The sequence below is a fragment of the Pinus tabuliformis genome, chromosome 9 (assembly GCF_031772625.1).
Source record: "Pinus tabuliformis cultivar Carrire ecotype Pingquan chromosome 9, CPIR1, whole genome shotgun sequence".
Classification (NCBI taxonomy): domain Eukaryota; kingdom Viridiplantae; phylum Streptophyta; class Pinopsida; order Pinales; family Pinaceae; genus Pinus; species Pinus tabuliformis.
This window is the reverse complement of record NC_142307.1, coordinates 1,644,753,979-1,644,773,732: the sequence shown is the minus strand read 5'-3', so window position 1 is coordinate 1,644,773,732 and position 19,754 is coordinate 1,644,753,979. Positions and strand designations below refer to the sequence as shown.

The 19,754-nt window shown below is 38.4% G+C and overlaps 2 protein-coding genes and 1 long non-coding RNA gene across 3 annotated transcripts; 1 reads left to right on the top strand and 2 right to left on the bottom strand.

The window, feature by feature from the left end:
• Positions 1-322: 322 nt before the first annotated feature.
• On the bottom strand, positions 323-1,022 carry LOC149155143 (uncharacterized). The gene is made up of 2 exons (XR_016263422.1): positions 708-1,022; positions 323-535 (listed from the first exon to the last, which is right to left on the bottom strand). It is a non-coding gene; the product is annotated as an uncharacterized LOC149155143 (long non-coding RNA).
• Positions 1,023-3,153: 2,131 nt separating this feature from the next.
• Positions 3,154-9,069, bottom strand: LOC149155141 (malate dehydrogenase, mitochondrial-like). Its single transcript, XM_089445604.1, has 2 exons — positions 8,620-9,069; positions 3,154-3,596 (listed from the first exon to the last, which is right to left on the bottom strand). The coding sequence occupies exons 1-2, from the start codon at positions 8,887-8,889 to the stop codon at positions 3,402-3,404; spliced, it is 465 nt and encodes a 154-aa protein (XP_089301730.1). The 5' UTR covers positions 8,890-9,069; the 3' UTR covers positions 3,154-3,401.
• LOC149155142 (E3 ubiquitin-protein ligase SP1-like) lies at positions 4,005-6,570 on the top strand. The gene is made up of 7 exons (XM_089441145.1): positions 4,005-4,283; positions 4,391-4,456; positions 5,634-5,746; positions 5,849-5,959; positions 6,060-6,106; positions 6,241-6,334; positions 6,468-6,570. Exons 1-7 carry the CDS (start codon positions 4,104-4,106, stop codon positions 6,568-6,570), a joined length of 714 nt encoding a protein of 237 aa, XP_089297271.1. The 5' UTR covers positions 4,005-4,103.
• Positions 9,070-19,754: the final 10,685 nt, after the last annotated feature.

Sequence of the window (19,754 nt, the reverse complement as noted above, 5' to 3'; positions counted from 1 at the left end):
TAAAGAAATTTAAGAGAAATTGACAACATCCATCCAAAAAAATAACAATGTGTCATTAACAATTTTCAAAACATGTATAAAATAGCAACGTAATACTAATAAAATCAGTATTATTTTTAATCAAAACAACTAAAATTCAAATATGATTAACAAATCAAAATATTTCATGAATATCGTTATTCTACGATAAATTAACAACATACATAAATCAAACTCATCTTATGATTACAAAATCAAAATGTCTCATTGATATAAAGTAAATTCACAACACCCATTTAAACATAACAATGTCATTCTACACAATAATTTCTTCATAAAAAACAATGCATGTGCATGCCTAGCTACCAACACCAAGATCATCCTCATGATCATCTTGACCATCCTCATTACTCTGATCCACATCATCACCAACACCGCAACTATCATCATCATCTCCTCCTTCACCACCATCATCCTCATCCTCATCCTCATCATCTCCTGATATATGTTGAACATAATTTGGATCATCGTCTTGGCAATCATTACCTATAGCATTCTGACAAAAAAAATCAATATTACATGTTAGTATTAATTACATAACACAACGCATGTTTTTGTTATACAATGTTAACCATAAAATGAGGTAAGATATAATATCTAATAGTACTAAAAAATAAAATGAAAATATGGTTTAAAAGTATATTGGAAATCCAACTAAGATTACATACCATAGAGTCCATCCAAACAACAAATTCAACCCATCTCTTTTGCTGCAGCACCTCCTTTTCCAAATGATTTGGAGGTCTTCAGGGTAAAAATATATATCCCATGGTTTATATTTGGCCTTAAAAAACAGTAGAAAAAAAAAATTGAGAACACAGGAGCAAGATGAAAAAGGAATTGCATGTCTAAACATTTTGAAGTCTCAAAAAGCATTCATCAACATAGAGAAGACTACAACACTACTCTTCACTTCCAAGTTTTCAACTAATGGATTTAACTGACCAGCAATGTTTTTTGCATGAACCATGCTCAAATGCTCAAGATGAGGTAATGAATGGATGTTATGCGCCTATCTATGAAATTGCAACCACAGGCATACATGTAAGTGCAAATTTGTAAATCTCATACCCAGATTTACCCATCATCAAGCACACAATTTTTGCGGGATCCATTTGACATATCTTACGTTTAAGAAGGAATAACATCCTTGAAGAGAATCATGGCTTTTCTTAGGGAAGGATCTTTGCATGCAGAATCTAGATTAACTCTGAACATTTCAATCAAACTAAGGTAAAAAGGCAACAATCCATCGGTCAAACCTCACAGGTTAAAAGCACCCGCTGAGTTTCACACAAATGAGAAAGCCTAAGGGAAAAGATTTGAGACATGCATGCTACATGATTTCATGTAGGATAAGTACCTAAGCTTAAGGCAAAATATTTGAGACATGCAAATGTATGAAGTACAAGATTCAGATAAAGAGAAAGAAGCTCCTTCATGCCATATTCTCACTGACAGTGAATCTCAGATTAGGTACTTATCAAGCATGAAATCATGTTGCATGCCAAGCATGAAATCATGAAGCACACACCATGATAAGATTGTCTGACTCCAACTACTGCATCAAGATGAAAAATTCAGCACTCTAGACAGTCACATAAGAATAAAAAAACATTCAAAAGATATGAATGCATATTAGCCACTATAGAGGACCAAAACATAAACTTACACCATAGACAGTGTGGCTGAACCTTTCCCTGCTTTTGCTTCAACAACTTCAGTTCCTCCATCCTGTGTGCACTTTGTCAAGGCTTTAATGTCCTCCTCAGACAATACAGAGTTTGGCTTTGGTGTTGCCTAAAAAAAATTATCAAAACAAAAAAGTGTTAGTTCCCTTTTTAACTGTATTAAAGGGTAGGTAATTATGATCTCATTTTATCTTTGATAAATTAATCTTCTAATATCCAAGAGTAAAGAACAAACTCAAGATGAGGATCCAACAAAGTCATATACATGTGAAAAAAGTGGAAGAATTGTAACACCCGCATGTCCACCTACAACAGGAACATCAACTTCTGCAGACAGCATAGGATGACATCAACAACAAACATAAAACTGAGAATTGTATCTAATGTTAAAAAAAGCATGATGTTGGTAAGATCCTGCAGCATATCATGTATTGGGTCTAGCCCAGATGGTTGTGTGCAAAGACTGTTATCCTTCCCACCCGGGTTCAATTCCCTCAAGTGACATCTTGAGCTGACTATATTTCTGATGGCCTTGAGCCCTATGATACCATCCTTGAAATGAGGAGAAGTGCCTGGCATGTTTGCCCAGGATGCATATTTCATGATTAAATTATAAAAAATAAAAATATTTTACAGAATAATAAATATTTGAGAGTAGCTAAGCATAACAAGCCAGAATTTTAAATACCTTCAACAGGAACTCCTGCTTTTTAAGCATAGAACGTCTTTGCGCGGACAACATCAAGAGTTAACACCAAAGAGTTTCTTTTCATTATAGGTCCTTGCCTTCTTAAAAACCTCAGCAGTTATTGGTACAGTAGAATTTACAGGATTGCTGATGATATTTACAATTGCCTGCCATGGATATCAAGTCCTCAGCAATGCCATAAAAACCAATTCTAGATGATTTCTTGAATCCAAATATACCATTCCTGATAGAAGGAAAACATTATCCAGTACACTCTCCCCCCTCTCCATATCTCTATCTATATAATATGTAACAATATACTATACATACTGTACACACACACCAGTACATGAACAAAACAAATAATTGTGAAACATACTTCTTTATCTATTAACTTGCCACACTAATGGTAGTACATACTGATTGTATGTAATATATAATGTTATAGAGGATACCTCGTGATCAAGTGGATTTGTGCACAGTTAAATAGAAGACCAAGGATATTTTTTATATTGATATTCATATGCCAATTTTCTCAAAAGTCCAAAAGCTAAGTTACTAACTACAAGAGGAGAAACAAGAATAACAGGGCTTTAACAGTGGCTGCAAACTTGCATTGGACTACACAGCTAATTACTCTTAAGTTCATTTCAATTAGTATTTCCTTCTTATGGGCAAACGTTAGCTACAATTTGTCTAAATAAAGAGTCAATAATGAGTCAATCACCTATTCGTTTGACTCAAAGAAGTCTTCAAGCTTCGTTAACCTCTCCAGTAGAATTGATTATATACAAGAACAGTATGTAAATCTAGATCAACAACTTGCTTAAAGATTGTTGCAAATATGTATTTGTATATATTGCCATCTCTATAGATCTCAAACATACAAAGCCTTCGACAAAGCAACTTACAATGAACGTCATGCTTATTCCTATGAAATAGTCAATAAGAAAATCGCATGAAAACAAAAACTTCAAAGAAGATCATAAATCATGACAACTTACCTCTGGGAAGTATTTTGCAATTGCAGAGCAAAGAGATTTAATAATCCCTGCATTGATGTTGAAGAGATCATCACGGGTCATGCCAGGTTTTCGAGGCACACCAGCAGGAATGATCACAACATCTGCATTCTCCAATGCCGTGCCAAGTTGTTCCTCTCCCATATATCCTGCAACCTACACCCAGGTCACACTGCTGTGAATTACTGACAAGGTCGTGACACAAGCATGATAAAATCAATATGGCAGTACCAAATTAAATGATAAATATGTAGACCAAAAAATAAGAAAAGAAATTATTATCGCAAAGTTCCAAAAGAAGTAAAACTTGTTATCCTTGTTCCATGACCCAAGCAATGGTATGTCCTCCTCATAGTGAACAAGAATAGGATTATTTTTATTCTATAGTAAAATCCACCTTTTGGCTTTTACTGAGGAGATAGAGCACCAAAAGCAATGATTATGCTCGTAGGAGATTGAAGACCTATACCAACCCACGTTTCAATCAGGGTATAATCTTGTCCAATCCAGGTATACGACATTTCAATCAGGGTATAGTCTTTACTATGTACCTATCAACATTTTCAACCATATCAGAATACAAATATTTGAGCCCAGTGTTTCAAAACTATCTTGTGAGAAATGCATTAAGGAGCCTTACTAATATATATTTCTGCAATTCATATGCTTTTATGTTCTCTATCTCGGATGTCTATTTATTTTCAGGAGGATGGAACAGGCAGTGCATATGTTGTTGGTGCTCGTGGAGCAAGGGGCTTAGAATTAACTGTTGCAAGTGAAGTTTTTGAAGAATCTGGCCAGTCACCTGTGCGTGGTACACTAAACTATTTGCAAGGCCTTAAGGTCTGTGTTTCACACTTACGCTTTGTTGAAATACTACCATTATATAAAGAAGTATTGAAGATCAGTCATTGTGTTGATTTAATGAATGTTATAACTTATTACAACAGATGCTTGGAGTGAAGAGAGTCGAGAAAGTACTTCCCACAGGTACTACTCTGACAGTTGTTGGCGAGGTATTGTTGTGCTTGACACAAGACAGTTCCATGTATTTAAATCATAATATTAGATTTTTTGATGTTTATTCATGTATCCCTGTAATTGTGAAAGAACTGTTGAGATTCTATGGTCATTGTTGAAATGGTGGACTGGGCAATTTTACTATGTGAGAGAGTATCCTGATGACTGTGTGAAGACAATGCCAAGGATAAAAGATTATTTGGAACGTCAGTGCCTGGCACTACATATTACACTACTTTGTCTTGACGTTTGACTTACTCTTGGTTTTTAAATTTTGATGCTTATTGATGTTCATTGTTAACTAAAAGGATGTTCCTTTTAGTCATTTAGTTTCTAGAGGATTATCCAACAATGCCATGAAGGAAACTTGAAGACTAGAAATTGTGCCATTTTTGTTATGATCAGAAATATCTTTCCAAATGCAAACACCAAAGTTGCATTGAGAATATGGCTAAGCTGGTCCATGCCTGCCCTTTTGACTTTGCCTAGTGTTTATAGGACCTTAAGATGTTTTTTACCAATTTAAAAAGCAGTGCCTTGATCCGGTTGTCTTCATCTAGATCAATTTTCACTTTAAGCTCTTTGTGTTGTATTGGGATCCAATAATACTTTTTATTTGAGAATGGCTAAGCAGGTCCAAGCCTGCCCTTTTGACCTTGCATAGTGCTTATAGAACCTTAGCTGGTTTTTCCCAATTTCAAAGGCAATGCCTCAATCCAATTGTCTTCCCCTAGACTAATTTGCGTTTTAAGCTCCTTGTGTTGTATTGGGATCCAATAATACTTTTATTCGAGGATGCTTGATTTTGATTCTCTATTAAATTTAAAGTTTAAGAGCACTGAATAGGCAAGAAATCTAAAGCAGTTGCTTAGAGTATATGACTTATTTTGGCCAGTTTCATTTATCTCCGATCCTCTATGACTGTTTGCATAATGAGTCTTCCGTCATCGTCATCTAGCAAAGAATGTTTGGAATCAATCAGTAGTTGTTCTAGAAAACCCATGAAGAAAAATTTGGATTATTTGTTGAAATAAATAAAATGATTTTCTCTATGATGTACTTTGATGTAGGTCATGGAAGATGATATAGGGACAATTCGAATCAAGAAGCAAAGTTTTCAATTCTTTGTTGAAATAAATAACATGGTTTTCTCCATGCTGTACTTTTATGTAGGCCATGAAAGATGACATAGGGACAATTCGAATTCAAAAGCCTCGCAAAGGGCCATTTTATGTCTCCCCAAAGAGTATTGACCAACTTATTGCAAATCTTGGCAAATGGGCAAGGTAGTTAGTTCCTTTGAGAATTTTGCATTACAAGATTCTTTTTCCATGAATATTGTGTGTTTCTGTTCCACAGAATGTACTTATAGAGAAGCTTGGCATCAGGTGGTACAAGTTTGCATCTCTGGGATTAACCATTTTCCATTTGTATTTAATGACAACACATGCCATCCGGCATATTATGGAAAGGAGAAGGCACCGTGAATGGCAAAGAAGGTTGAGTGATTATATTTACTTCATATTTTTTGGTGTAAATGATACCATCGAAAATACCTATTCATTTGATGTTAGCCCAATTAAAATTTGTTTCCTGTAGGGTAAGGAGAGTTGCAGCTCAGCGGAGGGAGCAAAATGTCCATGAAGGTAAGGTCTAGAATTTGTTGCAGTCACTTCAGATTTGTCCTAGAATTATACTTCATAGAATATCCAAAAGAAGTATCTTTGCTATAAATAATTTTCAAGTAATTTGAATTGCCCAGGGGTTTAGAATGATGCAGGGAGCAAACATGATCATGAAGTGAAAAGGGAGAATCCCATGCCAGCTCTGTGTATTATATGTTTGGAGCAAGAATATAATGTAGTCTTTGTTCCGTATGTTTCATCCTTCTACTTCTTACAGCGAACCTCTTTTTTGGGTAGAAACTGTTTTCAGGCTTATGTAACTTGATGATTGCATAGCTTAATATTAATAGTCTTTTAAGTGGGTGTGTTGTTGGTGCAACAGGTGTGGCCATATGTGCTGCTGTACATCATGCTCATCACGCTTATCAGAATGTCCTCTGTGTCAGAGGCACATTGAACAAGTAGTCAGGACGTACCGGCACTGATACTAAATATATATTGAGAATGCCACAGGCAACTCTAAAAATATACATAGAGGAATTGGACATTTAGTGATTTGGATAGTGTAATTCAATGTGATCTCCAATTCCTTTCAAGGGATAAATGGTTATTTGTATGTCTGGCGGGGGCTAAATGCCACAACTCGCTAAACAAAATAGTAGCCATTTAACTAATCCTCTTTAAATGTGATGATCAAAGGGAGCATTGTACGACTATATAGGACCTTAGTTTTATCATTTAAGACTCTTATCCAATCCAGGTATAAAAGTGATGCTGTAATAAATAATTAGCATCTCACAAGCCACTTTAGGGAGTTTATTCAACCTTAGTTTAATTTACGCTGTGAAGACTATTTTGATTTAATCTACTCATGGATAAAGAGGCAAATCTAAACGACCCCAAAAAGGTTGGATATAGAGGCAAATCCAATATGCAGAGGGTCATCAATTCAATCCTCACAAAATAACAAATTGACAATGCAATGAGACTATTCTAACTTCTAAGTAGTCATTAGGCCAAGTATGACTTAGATCCATCAGATCAAAAAGTCCTATTAAGCAGAGGCATATGATCCAGCCGTGGATTCTGCTAAAAATATAGATGCACTTTTCATCAAAAAAATATGAACTACCTCGTCCATTGGGCTGTGGTTTAGTGGCAAGTTGTAGGGTGCTTGTCATGAGGATGACCCAGGTTCAAAACCCAGGAGGAATATTCCCATGATAATGCGGCTGCCCATGTCATTCCAAAATATGAAGTCGGGTTAACGTGATAAACACCAGTTCAATGATAATGCAGAGGTGTTGTTAATGATGACCCCTGTGCTATTGAGGTTTGCACAGATGAGCCCATCTGCAAGTCATGTGTGACTTTGATGAATAGATGCAATTAAGGTGTTTCACCCATGCCAGTCAAAAGGCCTTAACCAAACAAAAACAATAATAGTGAGCCCAACCTCAATTTCAACCTTCTCCTATCAATAGCAAATACTACTACTGCTAATAATAATAATAAGCACAGCCCAAATTTCAATCTAGCCATAAATTTCAGGCAGATTGTAGTCAAGTAGTTAAATCATAGCACTTTCAGTGCCCTCTTAGAAGTATGTTGCGGCATTATCTCACCATCGGAGTTAACTACCATATTGAGATTCAACAGATAAGATCAGGTGCAAATCCTGCATGAAATTGGTGGAATAGAGATTCTATGTTTGTAGCATCTACAATGAGGGAAAAACCCACTATGTTAACAGAAATACATTTGCCAACAAGAAAACAATCAAAAATAATAATAATGTAGCCCTCAATATCTGCCTCTTTTGAAATGGCCCAAAGAATGTCAGGTATAGTCAAATCCAATAGTCACGGTGTACAATACAATCGTTTTAGAATGACAATGTGATGGGCGTTGCTTCAATGGATTGTTGGGCCAAATGTCACCTAGATCCATAAAATTAAAAACCCTAATCGAGTAGGTGCACATGATGCAGCCATGGATTTCCACGAAATAAATATCTAGGTGCTTTTTTTCATCAATCAAAATATGCACAAACACATTTACAAACTGACCATGAAAGTGAATTGAGTTGACCATTAACGTGAATTGGGTTGTGTTTAAGAAATTAAATCATTACGCTTTCAGGGCTCAAACCCACGTTCAAAAACCCCGGAAGGCATATTTCCTGCAAAAATGTGGCCAAAAGAATAAATTCCACATTCGAAGAACCCCAGAGACCTTGACAGGTTATAACAGTGGAGTCTAAGCCTGGTATAAGGCCTGGTTCCTTTAAAAAAATAGGCGCTTACCAAAATAAATAAAGTATCTGACCATGGACAATATCAGAAACGTAAAATAAAAGAACTAATAACAGGTAAAACACTAACGAAAAGTAGATCCTACCAAGTGGGTCATCGTACGATCGATCCCAATGGAGATCCCTTGAAACTAAAATAAAAACATCTCTATCATTCGCAGAGAGAACAGATCCAGCATACAGAGAACGAAAAAAACGCGGTAGGAAAAGAGGAACCCACCTCAGCACGGCTGTTGATGTGGCCGACATCTGCAGCCACACCTAGAGTGCCAGCGATATCATAGAGCGCCAACTTTGACACCAGAGGATTGAGTTTCATCAGAAGAGCCAATGGCTGCCCGATACCCCCAGCAGCTCCCAACACAACAACCTTGAGTGGCGGACTTCCACCACTCGAATAAAACCTTCTCGGCATAACATTAGTTTTGAAAGAAGAAGATGATGCATTCTTCAGTGCAGATCCCACCAATCGTTGCATTGCAGAACTCATTTTTGCCGCTGGTAACACTGAAAGAATGCAAGTTGAAGGCAGATGAAGAAGAAGGGGGAGATTCCAGAGCTTAAAGGCCGAATCAATGGAGATGTGTGGATACGACTTTGTTAAAAGGGATTTTAAAGCCTCACGGTACTATGCAGGGCTTTGGTTTAATCTATTTTATTGCGAAATTCTTAGTTATTGACAATCAGACAGCTCGTGATAGAAATCCCTCTTTTGGGGGGACGAGGTTGGGAATGGAACATCATGTGATCGAAATTTTCAGTTGGTCAAATGTTAATTAAGTTATTATAAAATAGAGATATTTTTTATTTTATTTTTTTTAAATAAATTTAATAATATTAGGAGATTTTTATCAAACTCTGGTTAGGGGTCAGACTAGTTTACAATGTATTTAAACATTGCAAATCTCGGTGTGTTTAAAAGGAAAGTGTTTTTTTTTCAGGGGTGTTAGTTATTTATGGAATATGTCATATTGTGGATATTTTGATTGATATTGGACCATTTTAGTTGTTTGTTATGTATGTCGAATAGTCCAATCCCAAGGAATCCTCGAAAGTGGTGAATCTTTGCAGAGAATCTTTAAAAGTGATGAATATGATGTTAGGGTGTTTTTTAAAAGGGAGTGATAATTGAGATAGCTATATATTTTAAAAGAATATGTTTTTAGGGGTTATAAGAGTGTGAAGGACCATTTTCCGTTCTAGGGAAAGGGAAAGGTTTATATTTAGGGATTAGGATAGTTTTTAATTTTTATTTCAAGGTAATAAGATCATTGAGGAAAGATATTATAAAAATATAATTGTTGATGGAGATTTATAATGATAATTAAATCTTTTTATAAAGGTATAAGGTAGGGTTAAAGAATGTTGTTATAAATAGTTTACAAGATAAATAAAGAGATAGAATTGTTTGAAAGAATGGAGTTATTTCATGCGCTTAGCGCAGTAAATAACAAGGTAGTTGGGTTAATGTAGCAGGTAAGTTAGATAAACGAGTATTTTAAAATAAAATCCGGTAAGTAAGGGTATTAATCCCATAAGAGTTCAGCCTTGAGCTAATAATGACATATTTTTGTAAGATTAGAGGATTTAGATTATATTACTGTGAGAAAAAACGTGATTATAACATAGATGGATTGGTTTGGTCTATCGTTAGGGAGGTCAAAGCAATAGCACATAAACAAAATTTTCATATTGCTCGCATTCTTTCTGACCTGAGAGTCTGGGAATTTAAACCAAAAACAAGGATATACATAGAAAAAATTACATAAACTAAGAGACCAAAATACATTCTGAAACAAGTAGAAGAATAAAGACGATATAGAGAGAGTTATCATTTTTCCTAGAGTTGCACTTGAGTTGTCATTCTACAGGGTGTTAAGTATGAGCTCGAGGGTGAGAGTCATCTCCTGTGGTTGATGGAGGTTGGGTAGTAGATAGAATTTGGTTGAGGTTGTCATCCATGTCATTCAGCATGTTCTCCATGTTGTTCATTCTGTTTAGGAGTTCTAACATCAAATAAGGAGCTCTTGTTAGGTGTCAACCCTGTCAGTAAGTACCCGGCCCATGAGTGTCTCAGTATGCCATTACAGGTTAATATTCTTAAGCAGAGGCCCTCGCCCTGGTGGAGTTTTTGTTATCATGAATATAATCTTGTGTTTCTCGCTCCACGTGATGATTTGGCATGTATCTTCTAGCCTAGCGAACTTTCCCTTTGATGTAAGCGATAGCTCACTACATGACCTCAAGAACGAGATGTTGATAATGGTCCACGATGGCTCCGGTGGAATCCTGAGCATGGGAGGCATGCAGGGAGAGAGGAGTAGGAGAGGGGGGTTGACTCGATCTGCCCCTATGTTCTGCCTCTGTGGAGATGGTGGTGCAACATCGAACCATGACTGAGTGAGAGGTAGGGGCGGCAGAAAGTCGATTGAAAGGAGGAACAAGTCGATGGTGGGTAAAAATAAACTAGATAGAGGTTAACCTTTCTAACTGAAAGTGGGGGGGGGGGTTAAAATTGTGAGGAGGATCAGGTGAGGAAACCTGCAACAAAAATAAAGCCAAGCATGGGGACAGAGAGACAAGATCCGAAATTCCAAATCGGAGCAAGAAGAGAGGTTGTGGAAAAGAACCAATTCTGAAGTGAGTTCCAACGGGAGTAAAGGAGAAGACCAAACTTGATTGATAGAGATCCTTGTAAAGGAGAGGCATGGATGATAACCGAAAGTGGAGATCCTAAGGGGTTGATTGCAAGTGCAAACGTCGGGGATTACATGGCGCTTGCAAGCTAGAGTCATTGATAGAGTGTTGCAGGACCCCATGACCATATGCCCTATTTTAAAGGCTTCGAGAATTGGCTGTATTTTTCTCTTAATGATCCAACATGATATGCTTTGCTTCTTTAAATAACAGTGGTGTACTCACCTACACAAAACCAGGAATGTGTGCTCGATTTGAAGAGTGTGAGATCTACGAAATGATAGTAGCCCACTTCCTTTCGTACAAATGCCTCTAATACCATAAATATCATCCTCTACTGAGAATTGTGATGGTGGTGGCAGATATGCCATGCAGGTCGCTAGGTGTGGGCATCTTGCCTCCCTCTCATATGATTACTACAGATCATGGTCAATCAGGAAAATTAATGTTGTGCACCCACCTTAGGGAACTTTGTCTTGTTCAACAATCTCCTGACATTCATGCTTCCATTGAGCAACAAAAATTTGTTCCCATAGAGATTCCATGAGCTCTAAAGTGAAGTTGAGCCCTTCATTGGCAAGCATGTTTACCAACTTGTTGCCCTTTCTTAGTATGTGTTGGAAAGCGAGTGCATTGAAGTTTAGGAGTTGTTTTGTGATATTCTCTAGACTAGCCAAAAGTCTCCAACTCCTTTAGCTCGAGTAGCCCCGCCTACTACCATCTATCTGATCTCTGCAAAGAAATGTAGTAAGATCATTTCACAGACTAGGAAATTTGTTTTCCTTATGATTCACCCTTAGGACAACAAGAAGATTGTGGCCACAAATTCCAAACATGGCTCCTCCGCACAGTAGTAGCAGATGGACAAGGTCATGGAGGAGTACAAGGACATTTTCACCTCGCCTGCAGGGGTACCTCTCCATTGTCAGGTCAAACACTCCATCGATCTGACCCCAAGCGCATCATTCCCAATGTATCAATATATCGACGTTGTGTTCTGGAGAAGAATGAGATCAAGAGGCAAATTCAGCAGTTGTTGCAGAAAGGGCACATTAGGAAAAGCTCATCACCGTGTGGGAGTCTGATTGTATTGGTACATAAGAAGGATGGGACCTGGAGACTCTATATTGACTATCGGGTGCCAAACAAAATCATTGTCTATAATAGGTACCCAATCCCATGGATTGATGACCTTCTGGACCAGCTCAAGGGGGCCAAATATTCCAGCAATATTAACTTGAAGTTTGGTTAATTCTAATGTGTGGAAGACTGCCTTCAAATCCAAGGAGGGACTTTTCAAATGGTTGGTCATGCTTTTCAAGTTGACGAATGTTACTGCAACCTTCATGAAGTTGATGGATGACATCTTGTGACCCTTCACCAATGCATTTGTGGTGGTGTATTTAGATGACATCTTAATCTTCAACCAAAGTTGGGAATGAACAAGAGGTTAGTCATGATGATAATACATGGAATGAATACTTTGATACAATTGTTATACTTTGTGGGTGTTATAAATAAGTTCAGTTATAAATTAATGGACGATATAAGTACATCATATAGTCTAATATCTAACCTTGGAAAAAATAATGCATGTATCAATTATTTAAGGTTGGCAATGGAATCAGAACAAATGAGGAGTTTAATCATTTTGATAGACCAATACAAATACCTGCATATGGACGTGGCCTACGCCGTACAATTAAATCATGCAAAAAGAAATGGGTGGAAGAGGATATGACAATGGAGTTTGTAAATGAAATAGAAAATCAACACAATGAACAAGAGGTTGGTCATGATGATACTACATGCATAGATGAATAATTTGAGACAATTGTTGTTTTTGGATGTTCCTAAGGTAGAAAATCTAAAAATATGAAATTAATGTGGCTTGTTTTTAAAATAATGTGTTCAAAAATAATATTTTTAATTTATTGTATACATGTATAATGTTGTTTTTTTGAGTAATTTATTGCGTATATCTTTGAAATGGATCCATGTTCTATACAGTAATTGCTATCTAACATTAAATAATGGTTGCATTTAATTATAGGTAAACGATGTTGATGATACACCTATTAATGATCAAGATCCAACTAGACCATTAAGAATTCAACGAGATAATCCAATTCATCCTTTAAACCATACTAGGAGAAGAAGAGAAGCATTGAAGAGAGCACTACCACGTGAAAAATTTGAGGAATTGATGAAATTAGCATACATTGATGACATGCCATCCACTACTCAGAGTAGAGATGTCGATGGAAATGTAATGCATGAAGAATGGTAGTAATACGTATCCAGAAGATGGTATTGAAACTAGTAATTGTTCACGAATCCATAAGATTGTAAGGTCATTCTCATTATCATAATCATTGTCATCATCATCACCATCATCCTTGTCATTGTTATTGCCATCATTACATTATCATCATAATCACCATTCATGCCATCATCATCATCATTATGGACATTGTTTGCAATTGTTCATAATTGTAGATGTTGTAAGAAATATCATCAACACAAAAAATGTGATCAGTGCTAGAAAAAGGTTGTTTAGGACACATTGATATATGTAAGAGAAATAACAACTCTATTTTTGACAGATGATCGATGATGATCATCATCACCACCATTATCATCGTCATTGTCATTTTTATCATCCCCATCATCATCATTAATGTAATTTCTATCGACATTGTTGTAATCATGCATCATCATCATTCATGCCATTATTGTTTTTGATGATGACCTAGATGAAAATGATGATCATGACACCAAAGATAATGCTTATGATTATGAGAATGACAACATCTAAAATTGGGAAGATTCGCCAATGTCATTAGCATCGTCATCATCATAATCATTGCCATCATCATCATTGTCATTGTAACCACTATCGTCTTTATCATCATAATCACAATTCATGTCATCGACATCATCTTCATTTTCATCATTGTCAATATTATTGACATTGTCATCAATTGTTCATAATTGTCAATGCCATAAGGAATATCATCAATGCAGAAAATATGATGAGTGTTGGAAAAGGGATGCAAAAGCGAACATAGAAATGGGGGCAACAATAGAAGTAAAATTGGATGAAAAGTGGATACAACATAAGTAGATGCACAACAACATGAAAAACCTGATACAAAAGTGGATGCAAAAGTAGATGCAGTTGTCAATGCAAACTTGGATGCAACCATGAAGGCAAAAGTGGAAGCAAACATGGGTCCAATGGTAGGTGTAAAACTTGGCACAAATTGTGGTGAAACAAATGTGGATGCAACAACGGAAACAAAAGTATATGCAAAAATGGATGAAAAAAAAGTGGATGCAATAGGGGATGCAAACATGGAAGCAAATGTGGTTGCAATGGTAGGCGTAAGATATGGTGCAACAAAAGTGGATGTAACAATAGACAAAAAATATGCAAAATAAGATGCAAAAATGGATGTAAAAGTGGAATCAAACATTGATGCAATAGGCAAAACAAAATTGGATGCAAAAAATGGATATAATGTAAGTAGATACAAAACGAGATGCAAAACCCAATGCATAAACCTGACATAAAAATGGATGCAAAAATAGATGCAATATTTGATGCAAAAGAGGATGTGAACATGGATGCAAAATTGGAAGCAAACGTGGATACAACAGTGAGTGCAAAACATGGTGCAAATTGTGGCATAACAAAAGTGGATGCAATGATAGATGCAAAAAAAGAATAAAAGTATGATGCAAATGAAGATGTAAAAAGGGATGCAAAAAGTGAAATTTAAAATGGGTGCAACAGTGGATGCAAAATTGTGTGCAAAAGTGGATGCAATAGAAGTCGATGCAAAACGAGACACAAAACCCGATGCAAATCCCGGTCCAAAATTGGATACAAAAAGGGATGCAAAAATAGATGTAGTAGTTGATGAAAACCTAGACGCAAATGAGGATGCAAACGTGGATGCAAAATTATAATCAAAAGTGGGTGCAAAAGGAGGTGCCAAACTAGGCGCTAATTGTGGCACAAAAATATTAGATGCAATAGTGGGTACAATAATAGATGCAAAAGAGGATGTAAATATGGATGCCAAACAAAAGGGAAAAGTGGATGCAACAAAAGTAGATGCAAAATTTGATGCAAAACTAGACACAAAACGCGATGTAAAACTTGGCGCAAAAGGGATGCACAAATGGATGCAAAAATGGATGCAAAAAATGATTTAAAAAAGGATGCAAAAAAGGATGCAAAAGTCGATGCAAAAGTTGATGCAAGTGTAGGTGCAAAAAGTGGATGCAAATGAGGATGCAAAAGTATGTCAAACAAAATTAGGTGCCAAACTTGATGCAAAACCTGGAACAAAACCTGGTGTAAAGGATGACACAAAACTTGGCATAAAATTTGGTGCAAAACGTGGTACAAAACCTATTGCAATACCTGGTGCTAAACTTGGTGTAAGATTTGGTGCAAAACTTGATGCAAATTTTGTGTCAAGTTTTGCACCATATTTGATAAATGGATGCAAATAGCACCAAAAATGGGCTCTAGATGCAAAAAAAGAAGTAAAAAGGGATGCTAATCGCTGGTTTTGTTGTAGTGACTCCTATATTGATACAAAAAAAAAAATACAGAGAGGCTACAACCTCGAGATGTCTAGCCCAGAGATGCAGCATGCGCTCATTGCTAAGCCAAACACTATCCAAAAAACCTGTTGAAGAACAGCCAGAAGGGCTTCTGAGAAGATGACCAACCAAAACACCATTATCCCGACGAAAACTGAATACTGACCCATGGAATTTCAACAACCAAAACAAGATGACTGGGCTCAGGCAAGAAACCAAAAAGGCGCTTCCCAGATCAAAAATGAAGTCTGACCAAAACATATTGCCTGAACAATGCCACCCACACAGGGGAAACCAGCTTTTGGACTTTGGAACCAAGGATTGAACATGAGAACTGTTTAGCATATCATGGCGATAAAACAAGAGGAAAATGAGCCACTGAAAGACAAAAACCATAGACGCAGACCTGGTTAGGCTTCATGAGAGGTGGAGGGATGCTCTTCAATGATGCAGCAACCATAAATGTAGAGGTCTTCATCCTCAGATGGATGCCCCTCTTTGCTTGAAGAACCACCGCTAGAAGGGACGCTCGGACCAGCCTGATTATCCTTGACCTGGGTTGCAATGGATTTACTTGGACCGGGAGCCTTCCTTTGCTTGTTATCGAACTGAGTAGTGCCATGCCTGTCTTCCTCCCTCATCTCCATAAATGCCCCGGAGGTCACGGCATCCTGATTAGAGGTGACCTCACTAAGCTCGATGGTGACAAAGGCTAAAAAGGAGACATTGTTGAGAGTAAAGGGGAACTGAAGATGAGCTGTGTTAGGAGGAGTATAGAGAAAGTGCGCTACCAAATTGAACTTCCCACGGCCCTATCCACGACCATTCCTAGTAGCCGGATAATGGTCAGAGTGGAAGTCCGAGGAGAATGACGAGGGATCCATCGTGGAGGAGGAGGCTTGGCAGGTAACCTTCCCCCGGGAGCTTCCCCTCTTGTAACTCATTCTCTGGCATAGTGGGTAGAGCAGGAGGTTCGAAAATGACTGCAATACTGAGGATGCAGATGGGGACTAAGAGAGGCTGAGCTTTAGCACTTAGAGGGGCTTTGGGAGTGACAAAGGACGAGTTGTTATTACAAATGCAGAAACGGCGGAGAAATACCTGAAGGACCAGCAATAATTCCACCCAGCGTTCCAGAGCCCAACGGTTCCTAGGCCTGGTCCAAGAGCTTAGCTCTGCAACAGTGAAGGAATGACTCGAGCATAGAGGCGGAGCGCAAGTGAGACCAGGAAGGGGCGACATGGTTGAAGAATGAACCGACAGATAGGTAGGGACAGGCTACATTAATGCAGCATTAAAAACCATAATTGCGCAAGGCCGGGTGGCAATGGTAATGAGCCACACGCCAACCCCTATGGCCGCCCACGTACCATTCGAGCAATTAAACACCCGGATCCGGGAGAAATAGATCTTGTTGCACCCAGAGAGTATAGTATCATTGGAGTTGTATATCATTGGAACTGTTCAATGGGCCAGAGAAGAAAGGGAGCTACTGATCAGCTCCTTGATTTTCCAGTTTATCTGCTACCTTGTTGGTTGTTCGCCGAATATGCTTGAAGGTGATGTTGTGTGGAGCCCTGAACCATTCTTCAATTTGTTCCAGTCTGCTTAAGAGACACGAGCTTGAAGTGATCTTTGCTACTAAAGAGCCTGATTGAATCCGAATGGCACCCTCTATTAAAACTTGAGAATCCCCTTCCACCTCTAGAGGGAAAAAATTGTTTATTTTTGCTACACAAATGCCCTTCCATAAGCCTTCAGGTTTGGTAGCGTTGTTGGTGTCTCTTCCAAGCGAACCATGAGATATGTGTAGAGCAGAGCCTGCAACATCTTTGAAGATACCAACATAACCAACCGCTCCCAGGATTGCCCTTAGCAGCTCCGTCAAAGTTCAGGTTGTAAGGGTGGATGGCAGGAGGGGACCAGAATTGGGGGACTCACAGCGGATGGAGGAGCTGGACTTGGTATGAGCTACAAAGGAGAGATCCAGGTTCCAATTAGCAAGAATGAGGCATTCCTAGGGTGAAATTGGCATATCTAAATCTTGCCAATGTCTTAGAGCTAGTGTTTCTTGAAGGTTTTGCTTGAGAAGTAGCCAAAGAGTGTTTAGGGGCCTGCTAAGATTTTTGAAGATTCTGTAATTTCTTTCCTTCCAAATGATCCAATAGACAAAGCCTGGAATGAGGTTCCAGAGGGAATTGATTAGAGGACTTTGGAAAGGATGCCGGGGCCAATTCTTGATGGTATTTAAAATATCTCCCGCACATCTGCCCGTTCTTCTATTACACCTTGTTGTTCTCCCCCAAAGTTGATCTGCTAATGGGCAGGTGTCCAAGAGATGCAAGATGGTCTCTATGTGAAGGTTACAATTGGGAAATCTGGAAGGCCCAATGAATCCTCATTTGTGTAGATTATCCAAAGTGAGGGTCCGTTTTTTGCTTAGTAGCCAGAGGAAAGTGGAGACCTTAGGCCAGATACTTGGTTGTCGGACCTGATCCCATAGCTGATCCTTTATGCTCTGTGTGGGTTGATAGAGAAGTTGGTATGCTTCCTTGGTAGTGAACATACCTTTGGGAGTATATCCCCATCGCACCTTGTCCTTCTGATCAAAGAGTTTAATTTTCCTGAGATTGAGCTCTTGATCGATCTCTTCATAGGTTTCCTCCTGCCAGTTAGCTTGCCAGGTGTTAGCTGTTCACCAGAGATGAAAACCTTGAGGGGATTGCTGCTGCTAAAATTGATGGACATGAATTTGATCATTTTGCTGCATAGTTGCTTGCCACTTGGGTTTGTGAAAGAGAGAGGCGAGTTTGGGAAGTTGTTGCCAAGAGTCCTCCCAGAATCTTACAGTGGTACCTGAGTGGATTTCCCAAAAACTATGCGCTTGAATAAAGGCACTATGTTGCTTGGCCGCGTTCCAGATCAGCGAGCCAGGGGTGGTCGTGCTGATGCGGATGAGATTCTCCATTGGACTTCGTGGAGCGTATTTGGCCTGCCAGATACGTGCCCATGGAGTGAGCGATTTTGAGATCCAATTCCACCAGATGCGGGCGCCCATGGTGTTGTTGCTGTGGAGGGGATCCCTCAGACCAAGCCCACCAGCTGACTTCGAAAGACAAACCTCCGTCCATTTGACCAAAGCCCATTTTCTATTATGGCCGGAGGAACCCCAAAGAAAGTTTCTTTGAAGATTACAGATATTTTTACGAACCCATTTAGTGGCAGCTAGGATTGAAAATAAATACAGAGGCATGGCTTGGAGAACGGATTTGATTAGAATAAGCCTGCTTGCAATGTTAAGTGAGCGGTAAGTCCGGGAGGAGAGTCTGATTTCTAAATTGTTAAGGAGGGTTTTCCAGGAGGCATGCTTAGTGGCTGAATCGAACAGGGGAGCTCCAAGACATTTCAAAGGAAGCATGGCTATCAGAAAGCCTAGAATCCTGGCTATATTTCTTTGAGTGAGAATGGGAGTATGGAAGAAGAAGAGCTAGGATTTAGAGGCATTGATAGTGGTGCCAGAAGCTTCTGAGAAGAGATTGAGCAGGGACTTGAAGGTAGAGGCCTCTTAAACTGATGGATGGCCGAAAAGCATATTGTCATCGAAAAACTATTGGTGAGAGATGGGGGGTTGACCATGCAGAGAAATGCCCTTTAAAGAGTGTGAATTGATAGCAGAATGAAGAAGGCGACTCAGTCCTTCAGCCATGAGAACAAAAAGGAATAGGGAGAGAGGATCGCCTTGACGGATACCCCGGGAAGGATGAAAGGGTAGGGAAGGAGAACCATTAAGAAGAATGGAAAAAGAGGGGTAGGAAATGAGATTCATAATCCATCGAGTCCAGGTGGCATTGAAGCTGAGGGCAAGTAATATATGACTGATATAGGTCCAGCTAAGCTTATCGAAGGCTTTAGAATGATCTAACTTGAGAATCATAACTGGATTTCTTAGGATCTTGAGGGAGTGGATCACTTCATGTGAGAGGATGATACCATCTAGAATCTGGCGCCCTTCTACATAGCCTATCTTCTCTAGCGAGA